At 51.6% G+C, this 27,284-nt stretch overlaps 14 protein-coding genes across 14 annotated transcripts; 8 read left to right on the plus strand and 6 right to left on the minus strand.

Moving 5' to 3' along the window:
- Positions 1–838: 838 nt before the first annotated feature.
- On the plus strand, positions 839–1,750 carry A1O5_09866 (uncharacterized protein; the record flags this gene model as incomplete). Its single annotated transcript, XM_007750444.1, has 2 exons — positions 839–1,052; positions 1,110–1,750. 2 exons carry the CDS (start codon positions 839–841, stop codon positions 1,748–1,750), a joined length of 855 nt encoding a protein of 284 aa, XP_007748634.1.
- Positions 1,751–3,210: 1,460 nt separating this feature from the next.
- On the plus strand, positions 3,211–3,737 carry A1O5_09867 (uncharacterized protein; the record flags this gene model as incomplete). Its single annotated transcript, XM_007750445.1, has 2 exons — positions 3,211–3,456; positions 3,525–3,737. The coding sequence occupies 2 exons, from the start codon at positions 3,211–3,213 to the stop codon at positions 3,735–3,737; spliced, it is 459 nt and encodes a 152-aa protein (XP_007748635.1).
- Positions 3,738–5,293: 1,556 nt separating this feature from the next.
- Positions 5,294–6,962, minus strand: A1O5_09868 (dihydrolipoyl dehydrogenase; the record flags this gene model as incomplete). Its single annotated transcript, XM_007750446.1, has 3 exons — positions 5,294–6,133; positions 6,188–6,670; positions 6,735–6,962. The coding sequence occupies 3 exons, from the start codon at positions 6,960–6,962 to the stop codon at positions 5,294–5,296; spliced, it is 1,551 nt and encodes a 516-aa protein (XP_007748636.1).
- A 1,088-nt stretch (positions 6,963–8,050) lies between these two features.
- On the minus strand, positions 8,051–9,096 carry A1O5_09869 (uncharacterized protein; the record flags this gene model as incomplete). Its single annotated transcript, XM_007750447.1, has 3 exons — positions 8,051–8,452; positions 8,597–8,725; positions 8,842–9,096. 3 exons carry the CDS (start codon positions 9,094–9,096, stop codon positions 8,051–8,053), a joined length of 786 nt encoding a protein of 261 aa, XP_007748637.1.
- A 1,556-nt stretch (positions 9,097–10,652) lies between these two features.
- A1O5_09870 (uncharacterized protein) lies at positions 10,653–11,367 on the plus strand (the record flags this gene model as incomplete). Its single annotated transcript, XM_007750448.1, has 2 exons — positions 10,653–10,913; positions 10,966–11,367. 2 exons carry the CDS (start codon positions 10,653–10,655, stop codon positions 11,365–11,367), a joined length of 663 nt encoding a protein of 220 aa, XP_007748638.1.
- Positions 11,368–11,606: 239 nt separating this feature from the next.
- Positions 11,607–12,316, plus strand: A1O5_09871 (uncharacterized protein; the record flags this gene model as incomplete). Its single annotated transcript, XM_007750449.1, has 2 exons — positions 11,607–12,200; positions 12,266–12,316. 2 exons carry the CDS (start codon positions 11,607–11,609, stop codon positions 12,314–12,316), a joined length of 645 nt encoding a protein of 214 aa, XP_007748639.1.
- A 276-nt stretch (positions 12,317–12,592) lies between these two features.
- Positions 12,593–13,105, minus strand: A1O5_09872 (uncharacterized protein; the record flags this gene model as incomplete). The annotated part of the gene is made up of 1 exon (XM_007750450.1): positions 12,593–13,105. One exon carries the CDS (start codon positions 13,103–13,105, stop codon positions 12,593–12,595), a length of 513 nt encoding a protein of 170 aa, XP_007748640.1.
- Positions 13,106–14,578: 1,473 nt separating this feature from the next.
- Positions 14,579–16,103, plus strand: A1O5_09873 (dihydroorotase; the record flags this gene model as incomplete). Its single annotated transcript, XM_007750451.1, has 8 exons — positions 14,579–14,653; positions 14,713–14,772; positions 14,830–14,931; positions 14,980–15,058; positions 15,116–15,330; positions 15,382–15,439; positions 15,539–15,683; positions 15,746–16,103. The coding sequence occupies 8 exons, from the start codon at positions 14,579–14,581 to the stop codon at positions 16,101–16,103; spliced, it is 1,092 nt and encodes a 363-aa protein (XP_007748641.1).
- A 228-nt stretch (positions 16,104–16,331) lies between these two features.
- A1O5_09874 (uncharacterized protein) lies at positions 16,332–17,477 on the plus strand (the record flags this gene model as incomplete). The annotated part of the gene is made up of 1 exon (XM_007750452.1): positions 16,332–17,477. One exon carries the CDS (start codon positions 16,332–16,334, stop codon positions 17,475–17,477), a length of 1,146 nt encoding a protein of 381 aa, XP_007748642.1.
- Positions 17,478–18,312: 835 nt separating this feature from the next.
- On the minus strand, positions 18,313–19,511 carry A1O5_09875 (uncharacterized protein; the record flags this gene model as incomplete). The annotated part of the gene is made up of 2 exons (XM_007750453.1): positions 18,313–19,393; positions 19,447–19,511. The coding sequence occupies 2 exons, from the start codon at positions 19,509–19,511 to the stop codon at positions 18,313–18,315; spliced, it is 1,146 nt and encodes a 381-aa protein (XP_007748643.1).
- A 628-nt stretch (positions 19,512–20,139) lies between these two features.
- A1O5_09876 (translation initiation factor IF-2) lies at positions 20,140–23,157 on the minus strand (the record flags this gene model as incomplete). Its single annotated transcript, XM_007750454.1, has 2 exons — positions 20,140–20,294; positions 20,346–23,157. 2 exons carry the CDS (start codon positions 23,155–23,157, stop codon positions 20,140–20,142), a joined length of 2,967 nt encoding a protein of 988 aa, XP_007748644.1.
- A 926-nt stretch (positions 23,158–24,083) lies between these two features.
- On the plus strand, positions 24,084–25,205 carry A1O5_09877 (solute carrier family 25, member 46; the record flags this gene model as incomplete). Its single annotated transcript, XM_007750455.1, has 3 exons — positions 24,084–24,198; positions 24,360–24,371; positions 24,436–25,205. The coding sequence occupies 3 exons, from the start codon at positions 24,084–24,086 to the stop codon at positions 25,203–25,205; spliced, it is 897 nt and encodes a 298-aa protein (XP_007748645.1).
- A 355-nt stretch (positions 25,206–25,560) lies between these two features.
- Positions 25,561–26,327, minus strand: A1O5_09878 (NADH-ubiquinone oxidoreductase 23 kDa subunit, mitochondrial; the record flags this gene model as incomplete). The annotated part of the gene is made up of 2 exons (XM_007750456.1): positions 25,561–25,957; positions 26,029–26,327. The coding sequence occupies 2 exons, from the start codon at positions 26,325–26,327 to the stop codon at positions 25,561–25,563; spliced, it is 696 nt and encodes a 231-aa protein (XP_007748646.1).
- Positions 26,328–26,636: 309 nt separating this feature from the next.
- A1O5_09879 (NADH dehydrogenase (ubiquinone) 1 alpha/beta subcomplex 1) lies at positions 26,637–27,208 on the plus strand (the record flags this gene model as incomplete). Its single annotated transcript, XM_007750457.1, has 3 exons — positions 26,637–26,884; positions 26,986–27,110; positions 27,162–27,208. 3 exons carry the CDS (start codon positions 26,637–26,639, stop codon positions 27,206–27,208), a joined length of 420 nt encoding a protein of 139 aa, XP_007748647.1.
- Positions 27,209–27,284: the final 76 nt, after the last annotated feature.

Here is a 27,284-nt window from a genome sequence, read left to right on the forward strand (position 1 = left end):
TCAGACGCCATTTGGACGACTGACTTGACAATTTGGAGCCTTGTTCGAACCACGAACTGACCGGAAAACTACAAAAGTCATTGCCGTACGTTAAATGCAATCATACCACAACCGCTGACGACACCAGCGGCGCATTTGGGGCACAAACCTGAACGGCCAGTGTTGATGTGCGTCGACATGAAGCGGAGTCCGTTAGGTCTCATGGTGGTTCGACTTGAGAGACTTTGCGCAGTCTATAGGTGTGACAGGAGGAGCGGAGCAGAAGAAAGATTCAGCCTCTGGTAAGTCGTCGGGATTGGTTTAGGCCCATCGATTACGAGGGGAAGTGAAGGCAGACAGGAAAAGAAGACGTGAGTTGTGCAAGTGACATGTTTAGCGAGCAAGAGACGGCCGAATCCTGTCACGCCCTGTCATGCTCCGACCAGCCCAGCTGGAGGGTTTGGGACAGCCATGTTCGATACCAAGGAAACGCAAACGGGGTGGAAAGAAGGCGGAGGCCGAACATCGATTGACGAGCGAAGATAGAGGAGACCTCGGCCTTGCACGTGCAACACGTGACAGTTGCCACTCTCTGCTCACATCCAAATTGGTGTCCGAGCCGAGGCAAAGTGAGTGTTGAATGTGAGCCACGGATGAGTGAGAAAACTACTGGGTACACACAGACCAGACCTCTGACAAGCACCGTTGATGGGCCAGAAATCTTTCTTTACCCAGTACTTAATGTAACCACCGCTGCTCTGCTGCCCTCTTCTCCAATCCTCTGAGTCCTGCCTACAGATCAAGTTACACCCAAAGGGGAGGAGAGGTCTGCCCATACTACTGTCTTCTATCCGATATAATGGCGCTGAGCCGCTTTCCCAAGTTCAAGTTTTTTAATGTTACGGTTCCGGCGCAATATGTGGTGCAGGTCGAGATCAACCGCCCAGAAAAGCTCAATGCTTTCTTCGCGCCCATGTGGTTCGAATTGAAGGGCATCTTCGACGTGTTGTCCCACGATCCCGAAGTCCGTTGTATCTTGCTTTCTGGCGCCGGAGATCGAGCGTTTACCGCAGGTGGGTGATGGAAATCTTCAAGGAGCAACGAGTAATCTGAGCTGAGATGTCCTTCAGGCTTGGATGTGGAGCAAGCAGCCAAAGCTGATAATCCTTTCTCATCGAATTTTCCGGATCCCTCACGGAAGGCGACGGTGCTACGGCGGCATATATTTGAGCTACAGGAAGTCATCTCAGCCATCGCTCGCTGTGAGAAGCCTGTGATTGCGCTGTTGCACGGGTACACTTATGGGCTTGGGATCGACCTGTCATCGGCATGCGATTTGAGGTTTTGCACCAGCGACACCAAGTTTTGCGTTAAGGAAGTTGACATTGGGTTGGCGGCAGACGTGGGGACTCTAAGCCGATTGCCCAAAGTCGTGGGGGGTGTGACCAGTTGGGTGAAAGACGTATGTCTCAGTGCACGACCGTTTTCCGCAGAGGAAGCACTCAAGAACAACTTTGTGAGCCAAGTAGTGGACGGGGGAAAGGCTGAGGTCATTCAAGAAGGGGTCAAATACGCAAAATACCTCTCGAGCAAGAGTCCTGTGGCCGTACAGGGCACCAAGAACATCCTCGATGCAGCGTGGGGAAGGACCGTCGAGGACAATCTCAACTACACCGCCGTGTGGAATGCGGCCATGGTACAGAGCACTGATGTTCAAAGAGCCATGCTCAGCGGACTACAGAAGAGGACGCCGACATTCGAAAAGCTGTAGATGAGGAGGTATATGGGGTGTTGACGGGTGGTGTCATGACAATCGCATGTTCCTTGACTGATGCTGCTTGCAAGACCTCGGCATAAAGTAGACTGGGTAATCGCCTTGCCCTTGGTGCCCTACCAACTTGTACTGCAAGCAAGTACTTGTATGTACTTACTGTACTGCTATATCAGACGAATTAGGCGAGGCTGGATTGGTTGGTGGACAGACAAGAGTCAGCAGCCTGATTACCTTGGATGCGTTGTTTCGAGTTGTTTCTCTGGCGACTGGGGAGTTTACCCAGTAGAAGCCAGCACATGTGGTTAGCGCAGCAGCACAGTCCCTACTCGGTACGAGGCACTTGGACATGCACAAGAAACTTGCAGGGCAGCAAACGAGCGGTTCGCCGGTTCTTCCGAAGGCATGAGCGTGCATTTCACGTGATCCGTCACCAGAGAATCAGTCAGAGCCACTGGTCGCGTTGCCAGGGCAGAAAGCTGAGGATGAAACAGGTCACCAAGGTCACCAGGGTTGCTCTGACAGCCAAGCATTGCCGAAACAGCTGCAACATGGGATATGATGAGATAATTCGTTGTGAGCCCATGGCGAGCGCGGAATCTGCAGGATGAACATTCTGACCCATTGGCTGCAATGAGAGATGAGAGGGGAAGAGAAAAGAGGTCGCCACAGTGACACGATGGTGTTCGTGGGCGCCTGATTAAGATGCCCATCGAGCATGTAACAAGGTACCGAAAGATCCGAGTGGGTGTTGTTCCTGGCGCCAGCAGCAGCCAAGGCTGCCACCGAGCTGCCTGGAAATCGAGCCTAATGAGCCTATCAAGCCCGGACCAAGTTGCCCATGGTGCCGCTTGCTACTAAGCTTTTTGCAGTTGGCGTCACTCCCGGGACTCCCACTAGCCAGTGACGTCGTTGGCACAGCCCGGGCCACACAGGTCACCACAGCCACCCACCCAGCAACCAAGCTTAGGTAGGTACTGTACTTGGTAGGTACCCAGTAACATGTAGACGCCCAGGTTCCCCCTCAACGCCCCTCCGGCACCTGCTCCTCACAAGAGCTCCCGCAAGCGTCACCAGCGTCACTCAGCAAAAGTAGCTCGATCTGCCCAGTACATCGTCATTCCACCTTCCACTCCGTTCCGTTGCTCTCCACCTTGACCGACAGCTTCTACTTACACACAACTCTCCCTCCATCACACGTTTTGTCTCCCTGCTTCTCACCTCCTACCTTTACCTGCACCTTTTCCACGAGTACTCGCGTTACAATACCACCTCCAACCACGTCTAAGCTCCTGTATCGCTCCCACCAGGTCTCAATCAAGCCGTCAAGATGGTGTCCCGAACAGTGAACCTGATCCTCCGATCCATCGAGGTAAGCTCTTCAAGCACGCTCGCACTCTGTCTGCAGCTGGCAGCATCTAACCAGAGTCCTCGCGCAGTTCGTCTTCATACTCATCATCATGGGTCTCATCGGCAACGTCATTGCCATAGCTTTCGCCGGCAACCCCGCCTTGATCAATTACGATATGTTTGTAGCGGCTTTCGCCATGCTCTCGCTATTTTACCTTATACTGGTCGCTTTCAACGACTCTTTTATGGGCCATCCCATTTTCCCGGTTATTGTCGATCTGCTGAACTGCATTTTCCTCTTCTGCGCCGCCGTGGCTATGGCTGCCGAACTCGGGGTGCATTCATGTAGTAACAATGTACGGTTGCTTCTCCTTTGCGCGTGTGCTTCCTCCCGATGGACATATTGGCTAACTCATTGCGACAGACCTATACCCTCCACAACCACCTCACGAACGGCGCCCACGACAGAGAGGGGCGATGCCGGGAGGAGCAGGCAGCCACGGCCTTCCTATGGTTCGCATGGGCAACCTGGATGGTTAGCTTGTTCTTCTCCATCCTTGATGCTCGAAGCGGCGGTGTCAACCTGAGGGGACCTGTTCGCTCTAGAGGTGCGCGCCCAGCCATGTCTCAGGTGTAAAATTGTGAAGCAGAAGCTTGGGAACCGGACAATGAAAAGAAGCTCTTTCCTGCTTCTCGGACTCTGCATCACGTATGCTTGGAGACATTCCCCGCTCTCTTGGGGAGTTATCGGCTAACAGTTGCAAAGTCTGATCCTCCCATGATACACCTTGCGAGCCACACGTACACGATAACCCTAAAAGGGTCAACTGCGGCAAGTCGGTCTACAGCGAAGCTGGTCTAAACTGGAAGACAATACCCGGCGTATTATGACTTGAAACTTTTGATCCAGCCACCATCGGCGTTGGAAATTACACCCTCTGTCACTCCCTCTAGAACAATTGAATTTGCATGCCTGGCAGCCTGCACGGCGCTTCGACACCAAAGATGCCAACCATCAAGAAGAAGATAAGAGAGAAGCCGAAACGCCCAAAGACAATGCGAGAAATGGAATGCTTGCTATGAATTGAATGTGTGCAAGATCTGGATAATGCAGACGATCCTCACGGGTCGAACTGCTCTTAATGTGTATGATACAGCACATGGTTTATTATGCGCTGCATGATTGGTTTGTGACGGGCAAGAGCCTACTTCAAGAAGTAGCTATTAGGTAGCAATAATGAATGAGAAATGCAAAATAAAACCAGCACCAGGCACATAAATCTCTCAACGGTAAGAACATGCAGGGCTCTCAGTGAAATTGATGTTTTGGGTTAGCACGGTGGTTCTGGTGCCTCATAAGTAACAAGTAGACGTGGATACGGGTTCCTATCACACTCCTGTCATTACCCTGGCAACTTGCGTCTCACGCCTCGCTTGGGACTACTCAACAAACATACACGGCAAGAGAACCAGCCGGGGAATGGGAAAAGAACAGGTCATATATGTACCTCTGGTGTGCATAGGTGGAGCGACCAACAACCACCTCACGAATGAAAGGACTGTGAGGCTCGACTAGATTAGACTACAACGTACCTCGTACGTACTCCGTACTCCATATGGACACGACTACTTGTTACATATCGAGAAGGCCGTGGACATGGATGTGGGCACATGCCTCTTTCTTTCCTTTCTGGAGATTCCGCGGCGGCGGCAACGAACAACCGTGAGCAGACTACCTTATTCTCTCGCAAGGCAGCGCAAGGCTGGGCGAGAGAACTGTCGGGTGTACTTTGTACGGGGTCCTTCACCGGGCCTATTCACCCTACCAACAAGAGGCTGGACCGGCCGGACTCGGTATTGTCTTGGATCCGTCTTGGTGGTCCGGGGAGGAATCCTGCGCCGTGACATATCACGGCCCATGGGCATGTTCGGTCTACTTGTAGAGTCAGCGCCAACCGAAAGATCAGAGGACGAAATCCCAAGCAGGCGCTTTCAAAAAGGCCACGGACTGGAGTGAGTCCCAACGGGGCAGCCGAGTAGTTTTTTACATGCCTAGGTAAGTACAATGCTTGTGCTGCCAATTCCCTGCCTGCTGTCCCAGACACGCTTCGTCGACGACAGACTGATGATGCCAACGCTCTCAGCACAACACCCACATCTCCCGCGCCGCCTCGTGCCACCCGCCTGATCAGCTTAAAAATGGATCGCCTGGCTATATGTGGCCATCGCCGCCTCCTTAAATGCCTCGGCCAACGTTGGATGCGCATGACATGTCCTCGCCACGTCTTCACTGCTCGCACCATACTCCAGTGCCAAAGCGCCCTCAGCAATCATCTCTCCCGCATTCGGTCCAATAATATGAATGCCCAGAATCCTATCTGTTTCCGCATCGCTGAGGAATTTCACCATTCCTTCGGTGTCGAGGTTCGTCTTGGCACGCGAGTTGGCGGTGAAGGGGAAGGTGCCCACTCTGTATTTCACACCGGCGGCTTTCAGCTCACCTTCGTTTTGGCCCACCCACGCAACTTCGGGATGCGTATACATGACTGAGGGGATGGCGCCATAATTGACGTGGCCATAGCCTTTGGTGATGTACTCGACGCAGGCGACTCCTTCTTCTTCGGCTTTATGTGCGAGCATCGGTCCGAAGGTGACATCGCCAATGCATCGGATGTGAGGAATCTTGGTACGATATTCTTGGTCGATGACGACCCGTTTGCGTTCGTCCATCTCAACGCCAACATTCTCAATACCCAAGCCATCAGTATAAGGTCGGCGCCCGATGGCCACAAGCACGACGTCAGCATCTAGAGATTCATTCTTGCCCCCTTTTGCGGCCTCAACCTCAATCTTGACGCCGTCACCGCTGGCGTCGCCCTGAGTGACTTTGGTATTGACCTTGAATTTGATACCTTGCTTGCTTAAGATCTTTTGCGCTTGTTTGGCAATTTCCGCGTCCATGCCAGGGCCGCCGATTTGCCCAAGAAATTCGACAACCGTAACTTCGGAGCCGAGACGGGACCATACTGAGGCCTAGAAGCGTATTAGAAACGACGTCTCAATCAAGGGCAGGTGGGTTTGGAGTACCATTTCCAGGCCAATAATACCACCACCAATTACCACCATCTTCTTGGGCACTTCTTGCAGAGCAATTGCGCCTGTGCTGGTAATGACTTTCTTTTCATCGATCTGCAGGCCTGGGAACGGTGTTGTCTCGCTACCAGTAGCAATGACGATGTTCTTGCCCTTGACCTCGGTCTCACCGCCCTCGAGCAGATTGACTTTGACCGTGTGTTCGTCCACAAAAGATCCCGTGCCCTTGATGTAGTCAACGTTATTTTTCTTGAACAGGAATTCGATGCCCTTTGTCAGGCTAAGGACGGAGTCGTCCTTGGCCTTCATCATTTGGGTAAGGTTGAGCTGGACATCATTGACGTCAATCCCTCGCTTCTTGGTGTCGTGAAGTATTTGGTGATAGATGTGTGAGTTGTTGAGCAGAGATTTTGAGGGAATGCAGCCGACATTTAGACATGTGCCTCCAAGCCTTCCTCTCTTCTCGATACATACTGTCTATCCCGATGTCAGAAAGTTGGGTCTCAAATTGTTTGCCTGTCACAGAGCAGGATATCCGCACCTTCAGACCTGATTGACCAGCTTTTATTGCGCCAACATAGCCTGCAACACCGCCGCCAATGAACACAATATCATAGTCCGATGTTTCCGAAGCATAGCCCCTCCTTCTTTGCTGGTTCTGGGAAACAATCTGGAAGCTGGGGGCGATCCGGAGGTTCGCTGGCCCCAGGTGCGGAGCTTTCGTTGAGAGGAGTGACCGGCCCGTCCTGGGCACCAAAGTCTTGAGCATCGTGACAGAGACCGTGTCGATGGAGAAGGGGTTGAAGGGGTCAATGAAGGGAAGCGACCAAAAGTCGCAAAGGAAATACAGTCACCAAATAGCTTGGGCAAGGCAAAAGTGCTGAGAAATTGTAGCGAGCAGAACGCCGCTTGATGGGAGACGCAGTGCTTCCCGGAGTTGGAGCTTGAGTCCGAAGATTTCAATCGAGTTTAGTGCATTTGAGGGAATTTGGAAAAGGCTGACCGATGCAAACCGATGTCAGCCAGCGAGCCAGGTCTCTCACATTTCTCGCTGAACTTTCCTTGTTTGTCTTCTCAACATCGCAGAGTCTATCACATGAACTGCTAGTCCTATTCAAGAATAGACTAGTTTTAGTGCCCGAGCCAACGGGTTCGCTGGAGCACACGTACTGGGTACAACCACTTGCGAAGAACTCAAACGACTCTCTATCTCATCCACATTGAACAAGCGTACTGATAAAGATTGCATAGTTTTAAATTGGCTATTTGATGGCACTAGAAGAATGGAAGACAATTGCCAAAGAAGGAGAAGCAGGAACTGAGAAACCACAGCCTCATTCTGCTGCGTGGCATTTCATTTTGTCCTGCACTCATCTACGCCTTGTCTTCAGAATACCTTCCCTCTTGTTGTGCCCATCGACATAGAATGCATCGGTCGATCTGGATTGGAGGTTCTGGTCCCACTGGGTAAGGATTTCCCGCAGAGAGGTGAGCTGTACAAGTAAATCTGTGAGACACGATGGGCAAAGCTTATTCGTCTTGCTTTCCATTGTTGACGATGCATCAGTGGCCCATTGCGGCAAAGGGGCCAAGGACACGGCCGGAGAGAAGAGGAACCCCTGAGGGCGATCAGATGTGATTCTTGGTCAATGTCATGAGAACATGGTGTCATGGAAAAAGAAGGGGAGTGACTCATCCATGATTGTGGAAGGGTTCTTAGTTCTACTATTATGTCACGACAGCGGCTGCCGCAAGCATACGTTCATCAGGTTGTCCTTCTATGTGAAGCTGCTAGCCCTACCTGACCATCCCGTGTTACATCAGACTGCCTCAAGCGGACATCTCAATGCGACGTGCTTACTTCCATGGGACGCTTCCCTGCCACAATGTCATCCCATCGCTTCCACCATCCCAACACAGCAACCCTTTCAGATCCCTTCTCAATTCGCCATCGCTAAACCTTTCCAAGACCTCGCTCCTGAACTTCCCGCCATCCCAGCCTCTCTTCTCCCTCTTCCTGCTCAAGCCCACGCCCGTGCCGTAGAAGTCCTTCTCCCACGCGCCGTAGCCACGAAGTCGATCACCCTCCTCGATCTCTTTGAGCTTTGCCGGGCTAAAGGGCGGGTTGATCCCGATGTACGTGGTAGATTCAAGCGGGAAGCGGAGGGCGGGGAGGTGCAGCTCGAGAAAGCGGGAGCGTTTAAAGGAGTGGGAGACTATCGTGAGCTTGGTCGGGAAGGGTGCTCGAATGGTTTGGCTCTCCTGCTCCTTGGCCGCCGCAACAGTCAGAACATGCTGTGTGAGCGAGGAGGAGGATGATGATGATGATGATGATGATGATGATGATGATGATGATGTTGCGCCTTCCGTGATGTTTCGGCAATGGAGTTGTTGAATGAAGACGGGGAACTGGATCAGCGAGCAGAGAATGTTTTGATACGAGTCTGTAGCGTAGCGGTCGACGAAGATCCGCTGTCTCAGTGATGGTGGAGAGGTCTCCAGGCCGAAGAGGTCGTGCTCAATAGCAACGTTCTAGCCCGGCAGCCCAATTGATCAGCCCACCCACCCTCAATCGTTATTCTTTCTTCTTTGGGAACTGTGGTACGTGTCGTCTCGTAGCATTTACCACGGAGCCATCTTTGACTTACCAAGTACCCTTCCCCTTCGGTCGTTTGCGTCTTGTCCAGCTTTGTGGCCGCACCGCTAAATATCAGAATTGCGTCCTCCCTACTTCTCGCCAGCTCCTTCACTCCGGCTTCGATGTGTCTAATGTATGTGTCCGTTTCACCAGCTTGAAAGGGTTCAATCAGCCAGTTGGATTCGTCTTGGCTGGCAGAGTCCGTCCCCGGGCCCAGGTAGATAGCGTGGCAGCAGACCACGATGAGATGGGAAGGCACAGGCATCTGCACAGTTATGTTGATCTTATGGAGTTCTATGGAGCACAGGTGAAGGGGAAAGGAGAGCAGATGAGGTCACGCCTTGTAAACAGCAATAGAAGCCCTCCCGCGTCTCGTCCCATCCATGTACGTATGTATATACCACCACCTGCGCCATGAACCTATCTACAACTATGGTGATTTCACGTGCCTTTTCTCCTCGCTCTGTCACTCATGACTAGTGACTGTGTTTCGCAATGTGTTCCTAGTAGCACTTCGTCTGTCTCTGTCCTTGTGCGTGTTCGTAGACGGCCTTGGCGCCAAGATGAGGGACATCCAGCCCAACCCTCTTTAGGCCGAGGGTGATGCCGCCCTGTACGAGGTACTCATCCCCACCTCAATAGTTCCAGCCCGTCGATACCCGTAGCCTAGGTAGAGGGACCTTTAGCTGATTGATACTGGATTCTATCAAAATTCTCCTCCTAGGGTGCTGTGTCGAGGAGCAGCACTTAGGGTTCTAACACTGAATTATGGCCCCTCTCCTCCGGGAAAGAAGAGACGTCAGCCGCATATCAGGCCACATGGAGGTACACCAGGATTTTCAACCGTTTGGTGCATACTGGGTAGACTGAATGACCTTCCAGGACCAAACAAGGAAAGTGTTCAAGATGTTGGGTAGTTCTGACTTTCACCCGCGCCGATCCGTCTTATTCCGCAGAATTGTGACGATGAAGCGCCAAATCACTTGTACTCGTGGCCGAAACTCTCTGCAATCCCAGTCTAGGTCCAGAAGGACGACAATATTACCAGGTCTTTTGTTCATTCTTCGTACTGTATTTATTCATGAGTGAGCTAACGGCTTTGGGCATGTCGCAGTGGAGCATGGGCCCGGGCCGCAGCAAGGCGTCCAATGTTGCCAGTCTTCTGGTGGATCGCGCTGATCTTCATGACGCAGTGCAGTTTAGTGTTGGGTAGTGCGTCCTTGTGAGGTACCCTGCTCGATTCGGAATAGAATTGACCGCGCTGTACCTGAGGTCGGAGAAGTGGACTCAATAACGACGAGGGAGCCACTGTTTCACGGAGATCTAACTGTATAGACCACGGACGCAGGACCCTTGCTTTCAAATGGAACGTAACCTCCATTGTTTTAACTGCGTTTGAGGAAAACAGCTTGTAGGCGGAGCCACTTTGGTTTCGACAGGGTTCGTCGTTCGAGTGTCCTTCATCTTATTCTGAGCTTTTCAGCTGCACGAGTCCTCTGATACCATCCATCACAAACAGGGAAGTCGGTCATCGTCTCTGTCTTGAGGCTGAACATCCTTGGAAGACACATGAAGATCTCAATCTCCCAGAAGTGGATGCCTCGACACCAGATGATGCTGAGCCTCTCTCATTTGGGTTGTTTCTCCGATCATGTCTCCTGCCCGAAGAAGACTCTGACGTTGCGAATATCCATATATATAAAAGGCGAGCATCATGCTCGGCATGCAACGATTCCAACATCTCTTCAGCAGCAACAATTGGAAAGTTGGTCCCAGCCCTCATCTCTTTTTCACCCTTTCGCTCCAATTACAACCCCCAACATGGCTCGCCGAATCAGTGGTATCTCTCAGTCCCTGGTCATGTCCTTGGTGTCATTGTCACTTCCATGGTGCGCCATTGCCGCCGCCAATCTCAAACCCAATTGCACGACTCTGACAAAGTTCTTTGGTCAACCGATAGACCATGCAAAGCCAAATTCGGGAACTTTCCAGCAACAGTATCAGGTGCTGTCTGATCATTTCAAGCCAGGGGCGCCGATTCTATACTACCAGCAGGCCGAGACCAGTATCTTTGCCTGCCTGGTATGTACATGATTTGTCCACAATGTTTTACAGCGTCTTAATCTTGTCTTAGGAGAAATCCGTCCTTCCCGAGTGGGCTGCAGAACTGGGAGCTCTGGTTATAACTCTTGAACATCGCTTCTTCGGCCTCAGCAATCCATCGAATGCCTCCAACCCCATTGACAGGTACCAAACATTGACACTCGAGAATGTCATGTCAGACGCTGTCACATTTGTCCAACACATTAAGAACACAGTCGCTGGGGCGAAGAACAGCAAGGTGATAGTCACGGGTGGTTCCTACGGCGGATTTCTCACAGCAGTCCTCAAAATGAATCATCCGGATGTTTTCTTCGGCGCGATTCCTTTTGCCGCGCCACTTCGCTCGATTGGAGCAAATAACCAAAACCCTCAACGATACGAATGGTTCAAAGGGGTGCATACAAGAACGCTCGGAGTGATATCGACATGCTAAGAAGTGATCCAGGCGAACCAGATTTACTGGGACTTGTCTGCTTCAGCAGCCAGCAAAATGAAGCACGCGTTTGAAGTACTCAACAAGCGATTTCAAACAGGTAAACCTGTATCTCTAGTTGTTCTGCTTCTGTGGAAGTCGATTGACACTGGTTCCTTGCAGCAACCAATACCCAGAGCATCGCAAAAGACTTCAATCTGTGCTCCGTTCCCGAAACCGTCATCGACCTCCAAACGATAATGGCAATGATCAATACTGCAGCATACCTGATCCCGCAGGGCAGCTACAACAACCCGATCGCAAACCCAACAGGAGCAAGCGCACAGAAGCTAGTGAACACCACGCTCCACCTGACCGATCCCACACAAATCATTAACGCGTCTCTGACGACATACTACCCGCCATCCTCCTATCCCTGCATCGAATGGAACTCGACGGAGTCCGACGACCCTACCCTGCAAAAGAACACATTCAACTACCTCCTGTGCAAATACTTCCCGCTGAGCGCCAACGAGATCCCCGCCGGGACCATCTTCGTGCCCACGTCCATCCAGACCGAGACCGACCCGCACACCTGCGAAACGCTGTACGACATCGTGGCCCCGACCCAAGAGTACGTGGAAACCAAGTACCACATCACGCGCGACGAGTTGGTCCAGGCGAAGCGCATCCTGTTTGCTTACAACGAAATGGATCCTACCACTGCTGTGGGCGTTGATCCTTTGCCCATCACCCAGGATCGGAACGCGTCCAGGTACATGTTCACCTCGTTGTCGGCACACGGGGAGGAGGTGATTGCGAGTTATCCGGGCGATAAGCCCTCCGTCGTCCATGTAAGTTGAGAAACGCCGTGGCTCTATGAATCGGTGAACGCGCGCTGATACGTGGCTTGAACCAGGCGAGAGAAGTGCAGCTGCAGACGATCAAGGAGTGGCTCGGTCTTTACTAAGGAGGACTTCGAATGGTGGACCAACAGAATGCCGGGTTGGGGAAGGGGGATTGTAGAGGTAGAGGAGCTTCTGTCAGAGGGAGATATTGCTTTGTTCTGTTCATTTGGCGCACTGTGATAGTTGATTCATATATTAACCCTGCTTCCGTCAACTAAGACTTGAAATTTCATCAATCTTCACGAATGCGCCTAAAAAAAACAACCTTTGAGGTAGGAGGTGAAATATGAATAGCATTGCAGCCACTGTATCATTAAACCTCAGATTAGAAAGTCTCCTCAACCTAGATTCCCCAGGATCGAGGCCGCCATTGGTTCAAGAAATTCCCTAGTATAGTAAATGTGCAACTCGCTGACCAGCAAGTTGATTTTTCGCAGGATCCAGTTCTTGACTTCCTCACAGCAGACAAAGAAGGCGCATATGAGAGGCAACTGAAGGAACTGCGCTCCCAGCGGCTTCAAGTTAGCTGCATACTCATAAGACATGCAAATGTTTTGTGTTGCAGAATCAGTGGCAGAGGAGTCTAATTCTTGCCACTGATCGTCTTTGTGGCAGAGACTGGTCATGCAGACACCAATTATTAGTGATGCGGTCCAGGACCAGGTATGGAAGATGGCACCTTCTGGGGTCTGGAAATGAAATGTCGTCGGGAATGTTAGTTCGTCGATGTGCTGTGACGGAACCAATTCGAAGGCGAACTCGTTCTTTGGATCATGCTGCTCCTGAGCCCCAGCGGAGAGGGAGGCAAGTCCATGTTGCAGCGACTTTGCATATTCCGCTCCTTGGTCCATGCTAATGAGATGTAGAGAGGACCTCCAGCCTCGCACAAGTCTGACCAAAAGACGGTATGTGGCTGAACAGTACGAGCAATCGGTCTACCATTGTGGATCCGAACTTCCCGCATGTCTCCAGGTGGATATCTCGCCAGCCATCGCGAAGCAGGACGCAGTCTTCCTGCTGAAGCAATGCCAGCATGATCTTGGGGTCTTGTGAGTTGGAGTGGCGCTTTGGGACAGCTAAAATAAGACATACCATTTGTCCCCTTTGAGAGCGAAGCAATTCTCTCTCACAGGCTGTCGATATCTTCTCTGGTTCGCGGACGACAATCGATTTGGTAGCGGCTCCGGCATGAGCGATGTATTGGCAGCCATGGTGTTGCGTAATGGTTCGCTTGGGTTGGTGTCGCCAAGTGAGAGCGGACTACAAGTAGTTGGAACTTCTGCACCATTCGGCCCTGCTCTACCTTCGTAGAGAGCACATTCATTCTCGTTTGTAACATAGCTTCGCTTCGTGATTGGATTGGATGGTGATATGGCTGTTGGTGGTCGGACACATCGAATCTGGGACTCTCATTGCGGAAATGGTATCGCGCCGCATATACACATCCCCGGCCAGACTTCACGCAGCGAGCACAAACTGGATGGCCCTCATCGCACTATTTCAATGGCGGTTATTCCAGGGTCTGAGAATAGCCAAAGGTAGGGCCTGAACCTTTTACCTTAACCTTCTGACGCCTGCATTGTACACACCCATGACTTCTTCTGCTCGAAGTATACGTTGAGTATTTTGACTCCATGCCTCATAGCCAGCGTACGGGAAGTCGGCCTGATGCAGGAGAATCGAACGTGTGCATCGCCGCTCAGGTCTCAAGAGAATTCACAAGATTTGAGGACAATTGAGGCCCCTCCGCAGACTCGCTTAGGAGAGCGTTGGGGAATGCCCTAGGCATCCTCGACACCAGCGTATCAGTTATCGACATCCGATACCATGTACCAGCGCGGAATTCTATTCTGGCGCACGAGTAGAAGCTATTGTCGAGTAGAGAAAGAGGCGGGTCATGTTTATGCGACTCCATGGAGGACATGATGGATTCTAACAGGGCTATGGGGACCTGTCTGACTGCCTGATATACTGTTTGGTAAATTACACAGGGGTTAATAGTGGCGTAACGGTTCTAGCATGTCTCGGCAAACCTGCCATTCAAATTTTAAAAGCGGCGTTGGTCGGCGAGGTCGGGTGAGTGCCACGTGACCACGTCATTTGCTGCCCACCTGCAAGCACCTGCCAAGATGTTGCCCAGTTGGGCTGTTTGGGCTGTTTGGGCTGTTTGCTGGGTTCCAAACGGGGTTTAGTGTAGAAAACTCCGACCACCTCACCAGAGAGACCTGTAATATCCCTCTTGTATCTCGTACCAAGGAGGTAGAGACCTTCAAGCTACACAGTTCTCATCGCCTTGCCGATTTCTTCTCTGGATTTCCACCAAGATGCGGCTAAGAGATGTACAACGTCTGGAATTTCCGCCGTCGGCGGATATGCATGTTCATTTGCGGCAAGACCAAGTTAGTCCTCACCAGCCCCAATACTGGGTTAGACTGAAATGATTTCTCCCTGCCTCCAGGTCATGGAATTAGTGGTTCCCCAGATTTTGAAGGGGGGAGTGGATACGGTCTTTGTCATGGTATGTAGATGTTCGAACGGCTCGCTCTAGCATTAGCTGAACACCAGTGGTGTACAGCCAAACCTACAACCGCCCATCACACGTATAGCCCAGGCTCTAGAATATCAGTCTCGTCTGCGGTCCATCGAACCTACAGTCAATTATCTCATGTCACTCTACGTGGGTAATCTGTGGCTGTGAGGTTGCCACGGGGTTTAACGATACCAGCTTCATCCCTCCATTACCCCGGAAGTAATCGCTGAGGCAGCAGCCGCAGGTATCACTGGGGTCAAGATGTATCCTCAAGGTAAGGCATCAATGACCAGGCTCCTTTCCTCCATGTTGGAGTATTAATACATTTTAGGCGTGACCACAAATTCTGAGTCAGGCGTGCCAGCGGATTTTCTGAACGCCTATTCCCCTGTCTTCGCTGCCATGGAACACCACGATCTTGTCCTTAATTTGCACGGAGAGTGGCCGGGACCTCTACCCAGCCACGATATTTCTCTTGAAGAAGCATTCCTGCCGGAGCTTAAAAAGCTTCACCAGAAATTTCCACGTCTTCGATGTGTCCTTGAGGTGGGCAGATCATGATCATCAACTGTACAATATTATAATAACACTTCGCAGCACTGTTCGACCGCCGCAGCTCTAGATGCCGTACGAGCTTGTGGTCCATCGGTTGCTGGTTCGTTCCTTTCCAACCGGTCGTGGTGACCTAATTGCCATGACTTTCCAAACCTGCTTTCCCTTGGCTGCTCTTCTTCTAAATTCATGGATACTGCAGGAACGATAACGGCACATCACCTCTATCTGACGGGTGATCATAGTCAGACCGATCCTCTGGCATTCTGTAAACCTATTCCAAAAAAGCCATCAGATCGAGATGCCCTGATCAAAGCCGTGTGTAGCGGCGACCCTAAATTCTTCTTGTGAGTTATCCCGCGTCCTTTAAGTATGATCATTCTCTACTGACCGTGCCTACCTCCTTCAGCGGTAGTGATAGCGCACCGCATCCGTTAGCGTCCAAGCAAAGCCGCCAAGCAGTACCAGCGGGCGTGTTCACACAGCCCTTCGCTACTCAGCTTGTCATTCTAGCACTTGAAGAGGCAATTGAAAGGGGAGTTCTCGGAGAAGATGAAGTCACACAGGACCGGCTTGAGCAGTTCCTGAGTCGATCTGGAAGGCTCTTCTACAAGCTACCTGACCTTGCCACCGAAGGACCACCCAAGATCGTACTCGAGAGAAAAGGCGAGACTATTCCCCCGAGCATAAAGAGCGCTGATGGCACCGTTGAAATTGGGTTGTCAAAATCTACGGCTCCTGTTTTCAGTTTAAGCTGGCTTACGTAGAATCTCTTCTAATTGCCTCAACAATGCCCTTGACACTACGAGGCTGGCACAAGGCTGGCACGAGGCTCCGGTTGGCGGTAAGATCTTATTCCGCACAGACAACAATATATATTACATTCGGCGACTCCCGTTTAATCTCTTCGTCTTTCAACAATACACAATTCCACATTGAATCCCGCAACAGTCTATATACTATATATCAGTGGCTACTCCCACTGTTACTGAACGATGGCCGAGGTTGGGTTCGCAGCTTCATTAGTAGGCACTGCAAGCTTCGGTATTCAACCGACTTCGACGCTTTACACGTTCGGAGCAACCACTGCGTCTGCCAAGGAACAGACCGACTACATCGCCCGCCATGCGACGCTCTACGCTGATGTGTTGGAGCTACTTGCGCAACGTATCAATGACGACGAACCGATCCACTCGCAAAAGGCCTTCAAGCTCGTCGATGAGATCTACAATCAATCTTGCGATCTGTTCGCCGGAATTGAGAATCTGCTGCCCGAAAAGAAAGATAGTATTAGCTTTATACAAAGGATGGAGTGGAATTTCAAGAAAATAAAGGTTGACCTCCTCGCTGCCGAGGTCGAGTATCTGAAGACCACAATGAACCTCTTGGTGAGTGTTCTGTATGCGGACAAGAAGATTCGGGCGCATAGACGCAAGAGAACATCAAAACAGGCCAAAGCAGATGCAGCAACTCAGTTTGCAAGAGCGCAAAATGCTATTGTGGAGTTGGTGAACGCCACTGTCACAAAGGCGCACCTACAATCGAAAGTCGAGGAAGAGGAGCAAGACTCGTCTAACGAGGTCGGAACCAGAAGCCACCCGCCAGGCTCCTCAGCGCTCCTCAGGCTCGGTGAACACATTGAGACAATTTCCAACAACCTCGCTATTACCCAGCTCAAAGAGTCAATTGAGCAGGCGAAGACTGTTTCAGAGGAGCGGGCTCTCGTGATTCGCAACTCTGTCAGTTTGTTGGAGGACCTACTGAATCAACGGACAACTCTCGCAGAAGACAGCGCGGACCACAAGGAAAACAAAGTCAAGCTCGAAAGCAACTCGACGGGGGAAAAGACCTTTGGCAAAGGCATAAATACCGCAAATGAAGCTACAAATTCTGAGGACTTTCCGACGCCACAGGCATCGCCAATCACTCAAGACGAGGACGCCATAGCGAGAATGTACATGGTCTCGCAAAGAAGAGTGAAAGAGCTTGGAGATGAATTGACGAGAATGAAGGATGCGGCGACAGCGCCAGGTTCGAAGAAGGACGAGAGCAAGACTTTATATGGTCGATGCCCTGCGATGATGCGGGACTTTCCATTCCGTCCGCCTTCACCCACGATTCGAAGGACCGAATCGGCCTGAGATGACGACAGACTAATGTCCCCCCAGCACGCCTCCGATATCACACACAAAAAGTGGTCCGGAGCAAATGTTCAAGGCTCACGTCGAAGAACGTGTCTCTTTATCAAATACCAGACCAGACCCTACCGACAAGCCAGTGACCTCACAATCCACTCGTCCAGGTCCCCCTGACAAATCTTGGCCTTCACAATCTACTCGACAAGATCAGAGGCAGAACGACTATATTGAACCAATAATCATCAAGAGGTAAAGTAGAGGTGTTAGAGTGGTCAAGTGGCAGCGGCCTCGACGGTCAGGTTAAATCCGTCAGGTGTAGACGGGTTCCGTGACACCTCCTTATAAACTAGAGCTTCTACGATCGGGAACCCTCGACCACTATCTCGTCCTGTTATCCCTTGTATAGGTGACAGAAGGGGCTGTCAAGCAAGGGCCTCGGCTGAAGGCCTTCAGAACGCGCCAGCTGACAAGCGCCCGAGGCGATGTGAGCGTGTCTGGACTGCGGAATGCTTTGCGTGTCAGGTTGACAAGTGCTTGCAAACGGATAGCGAGAGAGGTTCTATGCCAGTACATGTAATCAATCACATATAGAGAGATACGTAGAAACACAATTTTCTATTCTCCCAGAGCTTCGATCAAGCCTTTGCGTGGTGTAGCCAAGCTGGTCCTGGGAGGGCTCTTGAACCAAGATAATCTCTCCCTCCGTTCATGACCAATGGTGTCACTCATCTATGCATTGCGCTCTAAACAGGCACGTAAATTTAATCCAACAACTATGTACAGTCCTGTATGGTACAAGCTCACCCTCCCTTCCCTCCTTCCTCTCTCCCCATATGCCCTATCGCGCAGTAACAGTGATAGTCATGGTCTCGGTAACCGTAATCTGAGCTTGAGTGGGGTTGAGCGTCACTGGAACGACGGCCAATCCATCCGTTGCCGAAGTCGCTGTTGCTTCAGAAGGCGATGATGATGATGATGATGATGATGATGATGATGTTGCTAGAGAGGAAGCCACCGGTTCGGTGCTAGTCGATATAGTTGGGACTGTTTCAGCAGCTGGTTCCGGGACGGGCGATGATGGCGAAGTAGTTGCGGCTGTCGCAGGTTCTGGAGGGATTGGGGTCGTGGTGCCAGAAGCCGCGGTTGTCGATGGCAGCCCTTGTTGATCGGTGGCAGTAGTGCTGGCGGCGTTGCCGTTCGCGTCTGGCGTGAGTGTCGTGTATCCGGCTATAGGACCGGTGAAGGTTGGGCTGAGAGTGACGAAGACAACTGTTACAGCAGCGGCAGGTTGTTGGTCTCCTTGATTTCCGGCTCCGGTACTCGACGCAGGAGGGGAAGCTTCTGCAACGGTGGCTGACGGGGTGGTCGCCGTTGTTGCAATCCCAGCGGGAGCGCCAGTAGTTGATGCAGTGACTTCAGCAGTAACGAATACAGTCTGGAAGATTGTTGTTTGGGCTTGCACGGTGACGGTTGAGGTCGATTGCTCCTGTGCTCCGGTCTGCGCCGCGTTGGGTTGAATAGCCGTTCCAGAACCCACTGTTTCAGATGTGTTATCTGAGGACCCCGAGCCGTCGGAAGATGCGGGCTGTCCGGCGGTGGAGTTGTCTGTTGTAGAAGCGGTCGCCTCGCTAGGTGCAACCGTCTGAGTGGCTACTTCGATCGTAGTTTGCGTCAGCAGGCTGAGCAGGCTGGTATTGTCTCCTCCCACGCCAACAGCAGGGACCGCTCCATTCTCTGTTCCACTCCCTGTCTGGGTGGCAAACGGGTTGGCGCTCGACTCTGTTTGCGTTGCGGCTGCTTTATTTGCAGGATCTGTGGGAGCTTGTCGCCTCCTCAGTAGTCCATGGGTTACTGAGAGTAGGTTGTCTACTACATAGCGTTTCTGTGGTTGATTCAAACGACGTATTACGTTATCGGGCCTGCAAGGAAGTCAACATGCTAACGAATACCGACAACGAGTGCGGGGACACACCTCCGAATTGGACCAGCCAAGATTGGTGTCAACAGAAAAAGGAGGGTGAGTATGACCGTATGCATAACTGTCCAGCAGTATCTCAAGCCAAGGTAATTGCAGTACTGAATGTGTAGTTGGTGGAGGAGAAGGATTAATCAAGCTGTTAGAATGACGCCTGCGTGCAGAGGAAATATTATTGTGCGCGGAACTCCTCGGCTATGCAAACAGATACAGATGTATGAGAGAAGATTTGATGTGTGCGTGCGCAACGTGTTCCCAGATACTTCGACAGACCTTTTTGAAGTATCATGATCCAGCGCGTAACAAATTGGCGACTCCTCGAAGGCGGCCTCCCGTTGTCTAATCTGGTTCTATGTCTGTTCATTGAAACATGTTTCTTCTATGCTGTGAAACAAAAATGGTGATCGCAAATCGTCGGTTTAGGAAGTGGCCTTTGTTTCTGACAAAGAACAGAGACCGGAATGGTTGGTGCTCAGCTGGTCCGAGATGCAAGTTGGCGGGGCGGAGTTGGTGCCAAGACCGGCCGAGAGGAGGACATTGATTGGCTGGGAGTGCATCTGGAAAAGGGCGCCAGCCTTGCGGCCTTGCAGAGCCGCCAGCTCCACAGTTTTGTTTCATCTTGCTGCTTCTGTGGCCAGCTCCATAGCCTCCTTCTGGAAACAATCGTCCTGCCTGGACCCAGCACAGGCGCTAATGCAAGGCTCGCTTCTCACTGATTTCTTCGAAAGACTGGATCTGATCGCCCACTTCGAATGCCTCCCAGTTCTCAAAGCCCATACCACATTCGGAGCCTTTTCGCATCTCTGTAACATCCTTCTTGATATTTTTAAATGAGTTAAGCATGCCTAGAGCTTCGTTAGTCGACCTGGCAACCTTGATCCTGGGGCACAACTTACCAGTGTAAATCACCTCGCCTTTTCTCAAGACTCGAATCTTTTCCGAGCGGCGGATAGTCCCATTGGTCACTCGACAGCCGGCAATCTTCATTGTTCCTTTTTTGATTTTGATGTCAAAGATATCTCCAACCTCTGCTTCTCCCAAGACGCGTTGAGTCACAATTGGAGGCAATTCTGCACTCACTTTCTCGGTGACATCGTCGGTGACCTTGTAGATAATGTTGTGGTCAAGGATCTGTATCCGGGCCGCCGCCGCAAGTTGTCGTATGTCGTTGTCGATGGGCTGATTGAATGAGATTGCATAAGCAACTTCGCCGGTCGCAGCCAGCATTTTGATGTCTGACTCGGTCAGGCCTCCCGTCCCGCTGTGAATAATGTTTGCCCGAATCTCGTTGTTGCCAATTCCACCAACCGCAGCAACCAAGGCTTCTGTGCTGCCAGCCACGTCGGCTTTGACGACGAAATGGACAAGTTGAGGGCCCGAAGACTCTTTCTCGATCCAGCCTTCATTGTCCTTGGGACGCCTTTTGTAGCCCATAGACAGGTATCCCTGCTCTTTCTCCCACTCGAGGACTTTGGTTCGAGCTACAGCTTCCTCTGCGCGTGTCGCATTGATTGCCGTCATATTGTCCATCTCCCAAGCCGCTTCCTCACGTTCTTTTCTCACTCCAACCGCCTCTTTTGCTCGTTGCTCATTTTCGGCCTGCAGCACCTCCAGGCCTGCCTCAGGGTCTTCTCCTCGCCAGCCATCAATTTGGACAGGTGTGCCAGGAGGTGCAGCATCAATCAATGCACCTGAATCGTTTCGCAGGGTTCGAATACGAGCCCAGGTGGTACCAGCGACAATAAAGTCACCCGGTCTCAGGGTTCCACGACGCACGAGAATCGTAGCGACACGACCCGTGGCGCCAACTTTGCTCTCGATGATCCAGCCTTCCGCAGGTCCATCGGTTTCGGCGCGGAAGTCGGCAACATCAGCTAAAGTGAGAATGGCTTCCTCCAGGTCTCCCATGCCCTGGCCTGTCTTTCCGCTCACTGGAATAGCTTGATACTCTCCACCAAAGTCTTCCACAACGATCTCGTGTTGCATCAGATCTCGCTTGACTTGTTCAATGTCGGCTTCGGGTTTGTCAACCTTATTGATTGCCACAATAATTTGCACTCCAGCCTCTCGTGCGTGCTTGATGGCTTCTATCGTTTGGGCTTTGACGCTGTCGTCTGCAGCAACAACTAAAACAACAATGTCGGTCACAACGGCACCTCTTCGACGCATCTCCAAAAATGCAGCATGCCCAGGAGTGTCGAGAAACGTGATATTGCGTTCTGATCCGGGCATTGTGACGGAGAAGGCTCCGATGTGTTGAGTAATGCCTCCGTGTTCGGTAGCCACCACGTTCGCCTTCCTGAAGTAATCGAGAATAGTAGTCTTTCCGTGGTCGACATGACCCATTATGGTGACAATTGGGGGTCGAGGGGGTAACACTGAGGAGTCTTCCGCTGGAGGGCGGGGGAAGATATCGCCTGTGTCATCAATGGTTTTGATAATCGCTTCAAAGCCATAAATTTCTGCAAACATGGCGGATGTGCTCGAGTCCAGAACGTGGTCGTACCTAGCACCCTCGAATCCCTCCTCTTCAAGCTTGTCAATGAAGTCCGGAAGCCTCACCTTAAGTCCCTGTGCGAGCTTCTCAACACTTATGAACTCCGGCAAGATTATCTCTGGTCTCGCTGTTGTCTGCTGCCTCGCTTTTGCTTGCTTTCCCTTCTTTTTCCGCCTCGCTTTCCCTTCATCGGAAAATTCCTCGGCCAGATCTGGGTCAAAATGGAAGTCCAACGAACCTGCCCTGGAAATACCGCTCCTCCTCGCGGTAGGAAGTTTAACTTTTCGTGAAACCTGAACTGACTCTTCATCCTCGATTTCGTAAAGTCGAGCTCTCCTGTCAGGGTCTTTGATACCCACGAGCTTTCGCTTGCGCCTCTCGTCTTCCGCATCCTCTGAAAGCTCGGTCTCTACCAGTGTAGCAGGTTCTTGATCGGGAATAGCTGGCTCTTCGGACCCTTCAGGAACTCTCTTTACACGTCTGTCTCGACTCGTTCTTGGGTCGAATGCTCGTTGAGGAGTACCCGCCGATCCAGGTCGCCAGATCGAGGGGTTGTCTCGAGAAACCCTAACTCCTGGGTCTTTGCCTGCCCCGGATCCTTGGGGGGTTCGCCTGGGGAAGTCTCGTCTCATGGGTTTCAGTGCTTGAGTCTCGCGGCTGCCTCTTTCTGCGGGCGACCCAATTCCTGCCGCAGAAGCTCCCGACCGCCGTGGCTCTCCAGCTGTCGGATTCTCGGTCCCGCGGTACTTTAGAGCGGTACCTATCCTCGATAATGGCGAGTAGACTCCAGGCTCCCTCTGAACTCCATTCCCATTATCGACATTTCCTAATCCAGATTCCGCAGGTGGCTTCCGCAGATTCGAGTATCTGAAAAGTGGACGCTGGGACCCGGTGGGGGTCTCGCGCGGGGACACATTGTTCCTGCTACTTCTTTCGCCAGCAACGTTATTATTATTATAGTCTCTCCGACCCCTGCTCATCGGGGACCATTGCTCCTTGCGCTGTGATTGGCCAAGGCGCGATCGTGAGTTGAGCGGAGGTTCGTCGCGCGATCTTTCTCGGGGTCCCGATTGCACGCGGGAAAGGATCTCCGATACTGAGCCTTCACTCGAGGAGCCAGAGTGGCCGGCTTTGGGTGAACCATGCGATGAAGAGATAGAAGGGTGAGGAGGCGACGGCGGGAAAAAAGGACTAGGGTCCGCGTAGACCATTTCGGGCCTTTGTGGACGAGGACTCAAGCATATCGTACACTCCGACCTTGCAGACTTGTTGATATGATTGCAGCGACATTTCCAACCCAAAAGCTCTCTCGCCGGCACCGCTGGCGCAGGGAGATCATCGTCCTCTTCTTCTATACGGGCGGCTGCAGCTCCAGCCGGACGTTTTGATGGGGCAGCAGCCCTATAGAAGCGGCGCTGAAGTTGAAGTGGATTGACATGTCGAGACTCGACAGCGTATCGAAAGGCGCAGAAAAAGCAGATATCTTGACCTTGTAGTAACTAACACCAACCAGTCAGTATCTCGCAAAATGTGGAATGGAGAATAATTGTTGCACATACCTTCTGCGTCACGGCCCTGCGCATGCTGGGTCGACGTTGCCTTACTCGGGTCGATGGTTTAGTCTCAATACTGAGTTCAACAGGAGACACGCTGCATTGTCTTCGTATCTACTTGTTATAACTTTTTTGGTGGCGGATCCGGTTCGGGGGAAGCATAGGCTATCAAAACGCAGGCACATACTGTAGCGCACAAACCCCGTCAAGCGCAATTCTCATTGACGACATGCTGTGCCACACCTCAATTTCACAAGCCTGCATTGGATTCGAGTGCCTAGTCCGCTGTACATGACCGACAAATATGCACTCAATGCCATTCTGACTTGTGTTTACCTTGTCGGACACCACAGCGAACATTCCACCCCTCAGCCCAAATCCAGGCAATAGAGCCAATCACGAATCAGCGGCCAAGCCCGCGACCTCGACGGAATATCGACCGACAGAGGCTAGCGAATGGCGTGCCCAGTCGTGCCCTGAAGGAAAAAGAATTCAATACTGAAACCGGTACCCGATAATTTCATATCTTGTCGAAATGAGGTGAGCCTGCGCTGAGGGGATCGACTGAGCAGAAGAATCAGAAGATGGCGGATAGTGCCGAAGCAATTGAGGCACATGAGGTTGGAAACACCAGCTGGGTGAGAACCGCCAAAGATCTGTTTGCCGGCGCTGCTGGCGGTGTCGCCCAGGTTCTGCTAGGTGAGTTTGGATGTGATTGATTTTGCTGTGGTCTTTATGACAACGCTTCGGGGATTGAGATATCCCTGCCAATTGCTTCAAAGAGATGACTTTGATTGTCGAGTTCGACAGCTCTGGTTGTGTTAGTTCTTCCTCAATCATGCACTAACCTTCTATCCCAGGTCAACCATTCGGTAAGCTCTAAGGACTATAGCCTTTGCGCCTCTGCTCAGCAATATCTCATGAATGATCTCCTAGATATCGTCAAAGTCCGCCTTCAGACGACAACCACTTACCCCAGCGCCTTATCATGTGCATCATCAATCCTCCAGAACGAAGGACCGCTGGCATTCTATAAAGGCACACTCACTCCTTTAATTGGCATTGGGGCTTGTGTCTCCGTCCAGTTCGGCGCCTTCCACTATGCTAGACGAGCATTCGAGGAACAAAACCTCCGCGCCAACCATCCAGCAGATCTATCATATGGCCAATACTACCTGGCAGGGGCCTTCGCTGGTTTAACCAACTCAGTTCTCTCTGGCCCAATCGAGCATGTGCGTATCCGTCTACAGACTCAACCACACGGTGCTGCCCGCCTTTACAACGGGCCCTTAGATTGTATAAAGAAGCTCTCCGCTCACGAAGGCATCCTACGAGGCCTCTACCGCGGCCAAGCGGTCACACTCTACCGAGAAGCACAAGCCTACGGCGTCTGGTTTCTCACCTTCGAATACCTGATGGCCTTAGACCAAAAACGCAACAACGTCCGCCGCGAAGATATTTCTTCTCCAAAAGTAGCCTTCTACGGAGGACTTGCCGGTGAAGCGCTGTGGATCGCCAGTTACCCCTTTGATGTGGTCAAGAGTAAGATGCAGAGCGACGGCTTTGGGAAGGAGCAAAGGTACAAGACCATGAGAGATTGCTTTGCGCAAACGTGGAAGGTCGACGGGATGAGAGGATTTTGGAAGGGTATCGGGCCGACATTGGTGAGGGCTATGCCTGTCAGTGCGGGTACATTTGCAGTGTAAGTTCCTCGTCCCTTTTCGTCAGAAGCGAACATCACGGTTAACATGAGTGTTCAGAGTTGAGTTGACGATGCGCGCGTTGGGATGATATCTGGAACCAGGTTTGCGCCAGGGAGACCGTGCGATAGGAACACAGCTTGTGGCCATTCCAATTCCAGTTCAAGGCTGCTAAGCAGGCGCAGAATTTTGTCGACTTAAGCCAGTTGAATAATGGACAATTAAAGCACATGAAAAAGGCCTCTGTTGGATAAACGCAATTTACGTGACTTTCGCTGCCAGGCCACTTTGCTCCTTCATGCTGTCTCACAGCTTATGTACAATTTGAGAATGAGCGCAACGAGCCTTTCCAGTAACACTTTCATCTGTAAGGTGCATCCGCTCTTGCCACAGCAGCCAATTCAGGCTCCCATTTGTCACCATTGGCGAGCAACTTCTCCTTGTTATACAGGAGCTCTTCGCGGTACTCTGTTGCGTACTCGGCATTGGGTGTCTCGACAATGGCATCAACGGGGCAGCTCTCCTGGCAAAGTCCGCAGTAAATGCACTTTGTCATATCGATGTCATAACGAGTAGTTCTTCTCGAGCCGTCTTCTCTTTCCTCGGCTTCAATTGTGATGGCTAGGGCGGGGCAGATAGCTTCGCAGAGCTTGCAGGCGATACATCTTTCCTCGCCAGAGGGATAGCGCCTCAATGCGTGCTCACCTCGGAATCGCGGTGAGATAGGCCCTTTTTCGAAGGGATAGTAGATTGTGTAGCTGCAGCCTCAATATCAGCAGAGCTCTCTCAAGTTATTTCAAACCTCCCTCAACGGATTGCCAGGACATACGGTGGTCTGAAGAATTGTTCCAACACCACATACATTCCCCTCAGCATCTCGGTGAGAAGAAAATAATTGCTAGCTTTGTCCATCACCCCCTCGCCCTCATAGAATCTTTTTGGTCGTGGGAGTCTGTAGCCCTGCGGCGGGGGCCCTGAAGGTAAGGCATTTCTGGGACTTGAAGAGTGAAACTGAGCTGTTGTGGCGGCACGAAAGAAAGGCGATCGTTCGGCTTGTTGTAGGATGGCAGATGAAGCTGACAATGGCCTGGCGACGAGCCGCGATGCTGGAAGAAGCGACGACGCCATCGTCCGTACAAGTTGCAACCTGGGATTGACGATGTGTGGCGAGCGCAAGAGAAGAGCCGTGGTACAGAATGTACTGGGTAATTGAGAGGAGGTCATTGATGCTGTAATAGGATTGACTGCGATATGATTGGCTGCCTTCACGTGACCAGCACAAGCTCTTCCCTTTCCGAAGCTTTCGCTGCAATTGTCTACCATCTCCATCCAGAAATTCAATCATTACCTACAACCAGCGAAGGCTTCTTCCCGCCTCCACCAGGATTGCTGTTCTCCTTTTACCTCTGTCCATCCCATTCGGTTCTCAAGGTCAAGATGATTCGGGCAGGCGCCGCAAGAGCGCTGTATGCAGCCACAAGGACACAGGTTTCCCGACAGTTACCTGCTTTCCGATCTCGAATCTCTACCTCCCTGCTACAGTCATCACGAGTTACTCCCTCCTTCGTTATTCCAAGCATACGATACTACTCAGCGCCTGCCGGCCTGTCGAAAGAGGAGGTGCAAGGAAGGATAATGGATCTCTTGAAGAACTTTGACAAAGTGCGCATCTACATCTTGTTGTGGTTGTCCAATTACTAACTTCTCGCAGGTCACAGATTCAACAAAGGTAACTTGATACTGCGACGTGAGTTCAACCTTGTCCTGACGCGTCATTTCAGATCAGCGGCACGGCACACTTTCAGAATGATCTTGGGTTGGACAGCTTGGATACCGTCGAGGTCGTGATGGCCATTGAAGAAGAGTTCAGCATTGAGATTCCGGACAAGGAGGCTGATGCGATTCACAGTGGTAAGTAATATCAATTACACCTTTCTATGGATGTCGCTGATAGCCTCAAAGTCGACCAAGCAATCACTTACATTTGCGCCCAACCTGACGCACACTGATGCGTGTTTGTTGGGTGCCGGGGGTCGTTGGTGTAGAAGTGGTTCAAGCATCACAAAAACATGAAAGCACTGTACA

The sequence above is a fragment of the Cladophialophora psammophila genome (genome assembly GCF_000585535.1).
Source record: "Cladophialophora psammophila CBS 110553 chromosome Unknown aczJe-supercont1.17, whole genome shotgun sequence".
In the NCBI taxonomy this organism is placed as follows: Eukaryota; Fungi; Ascomycota; class Eurotiomycetes; order Chaetothyriales; family Herpotrichiellaceae; genus Cladophialophora; species Cladophialophora psammophila.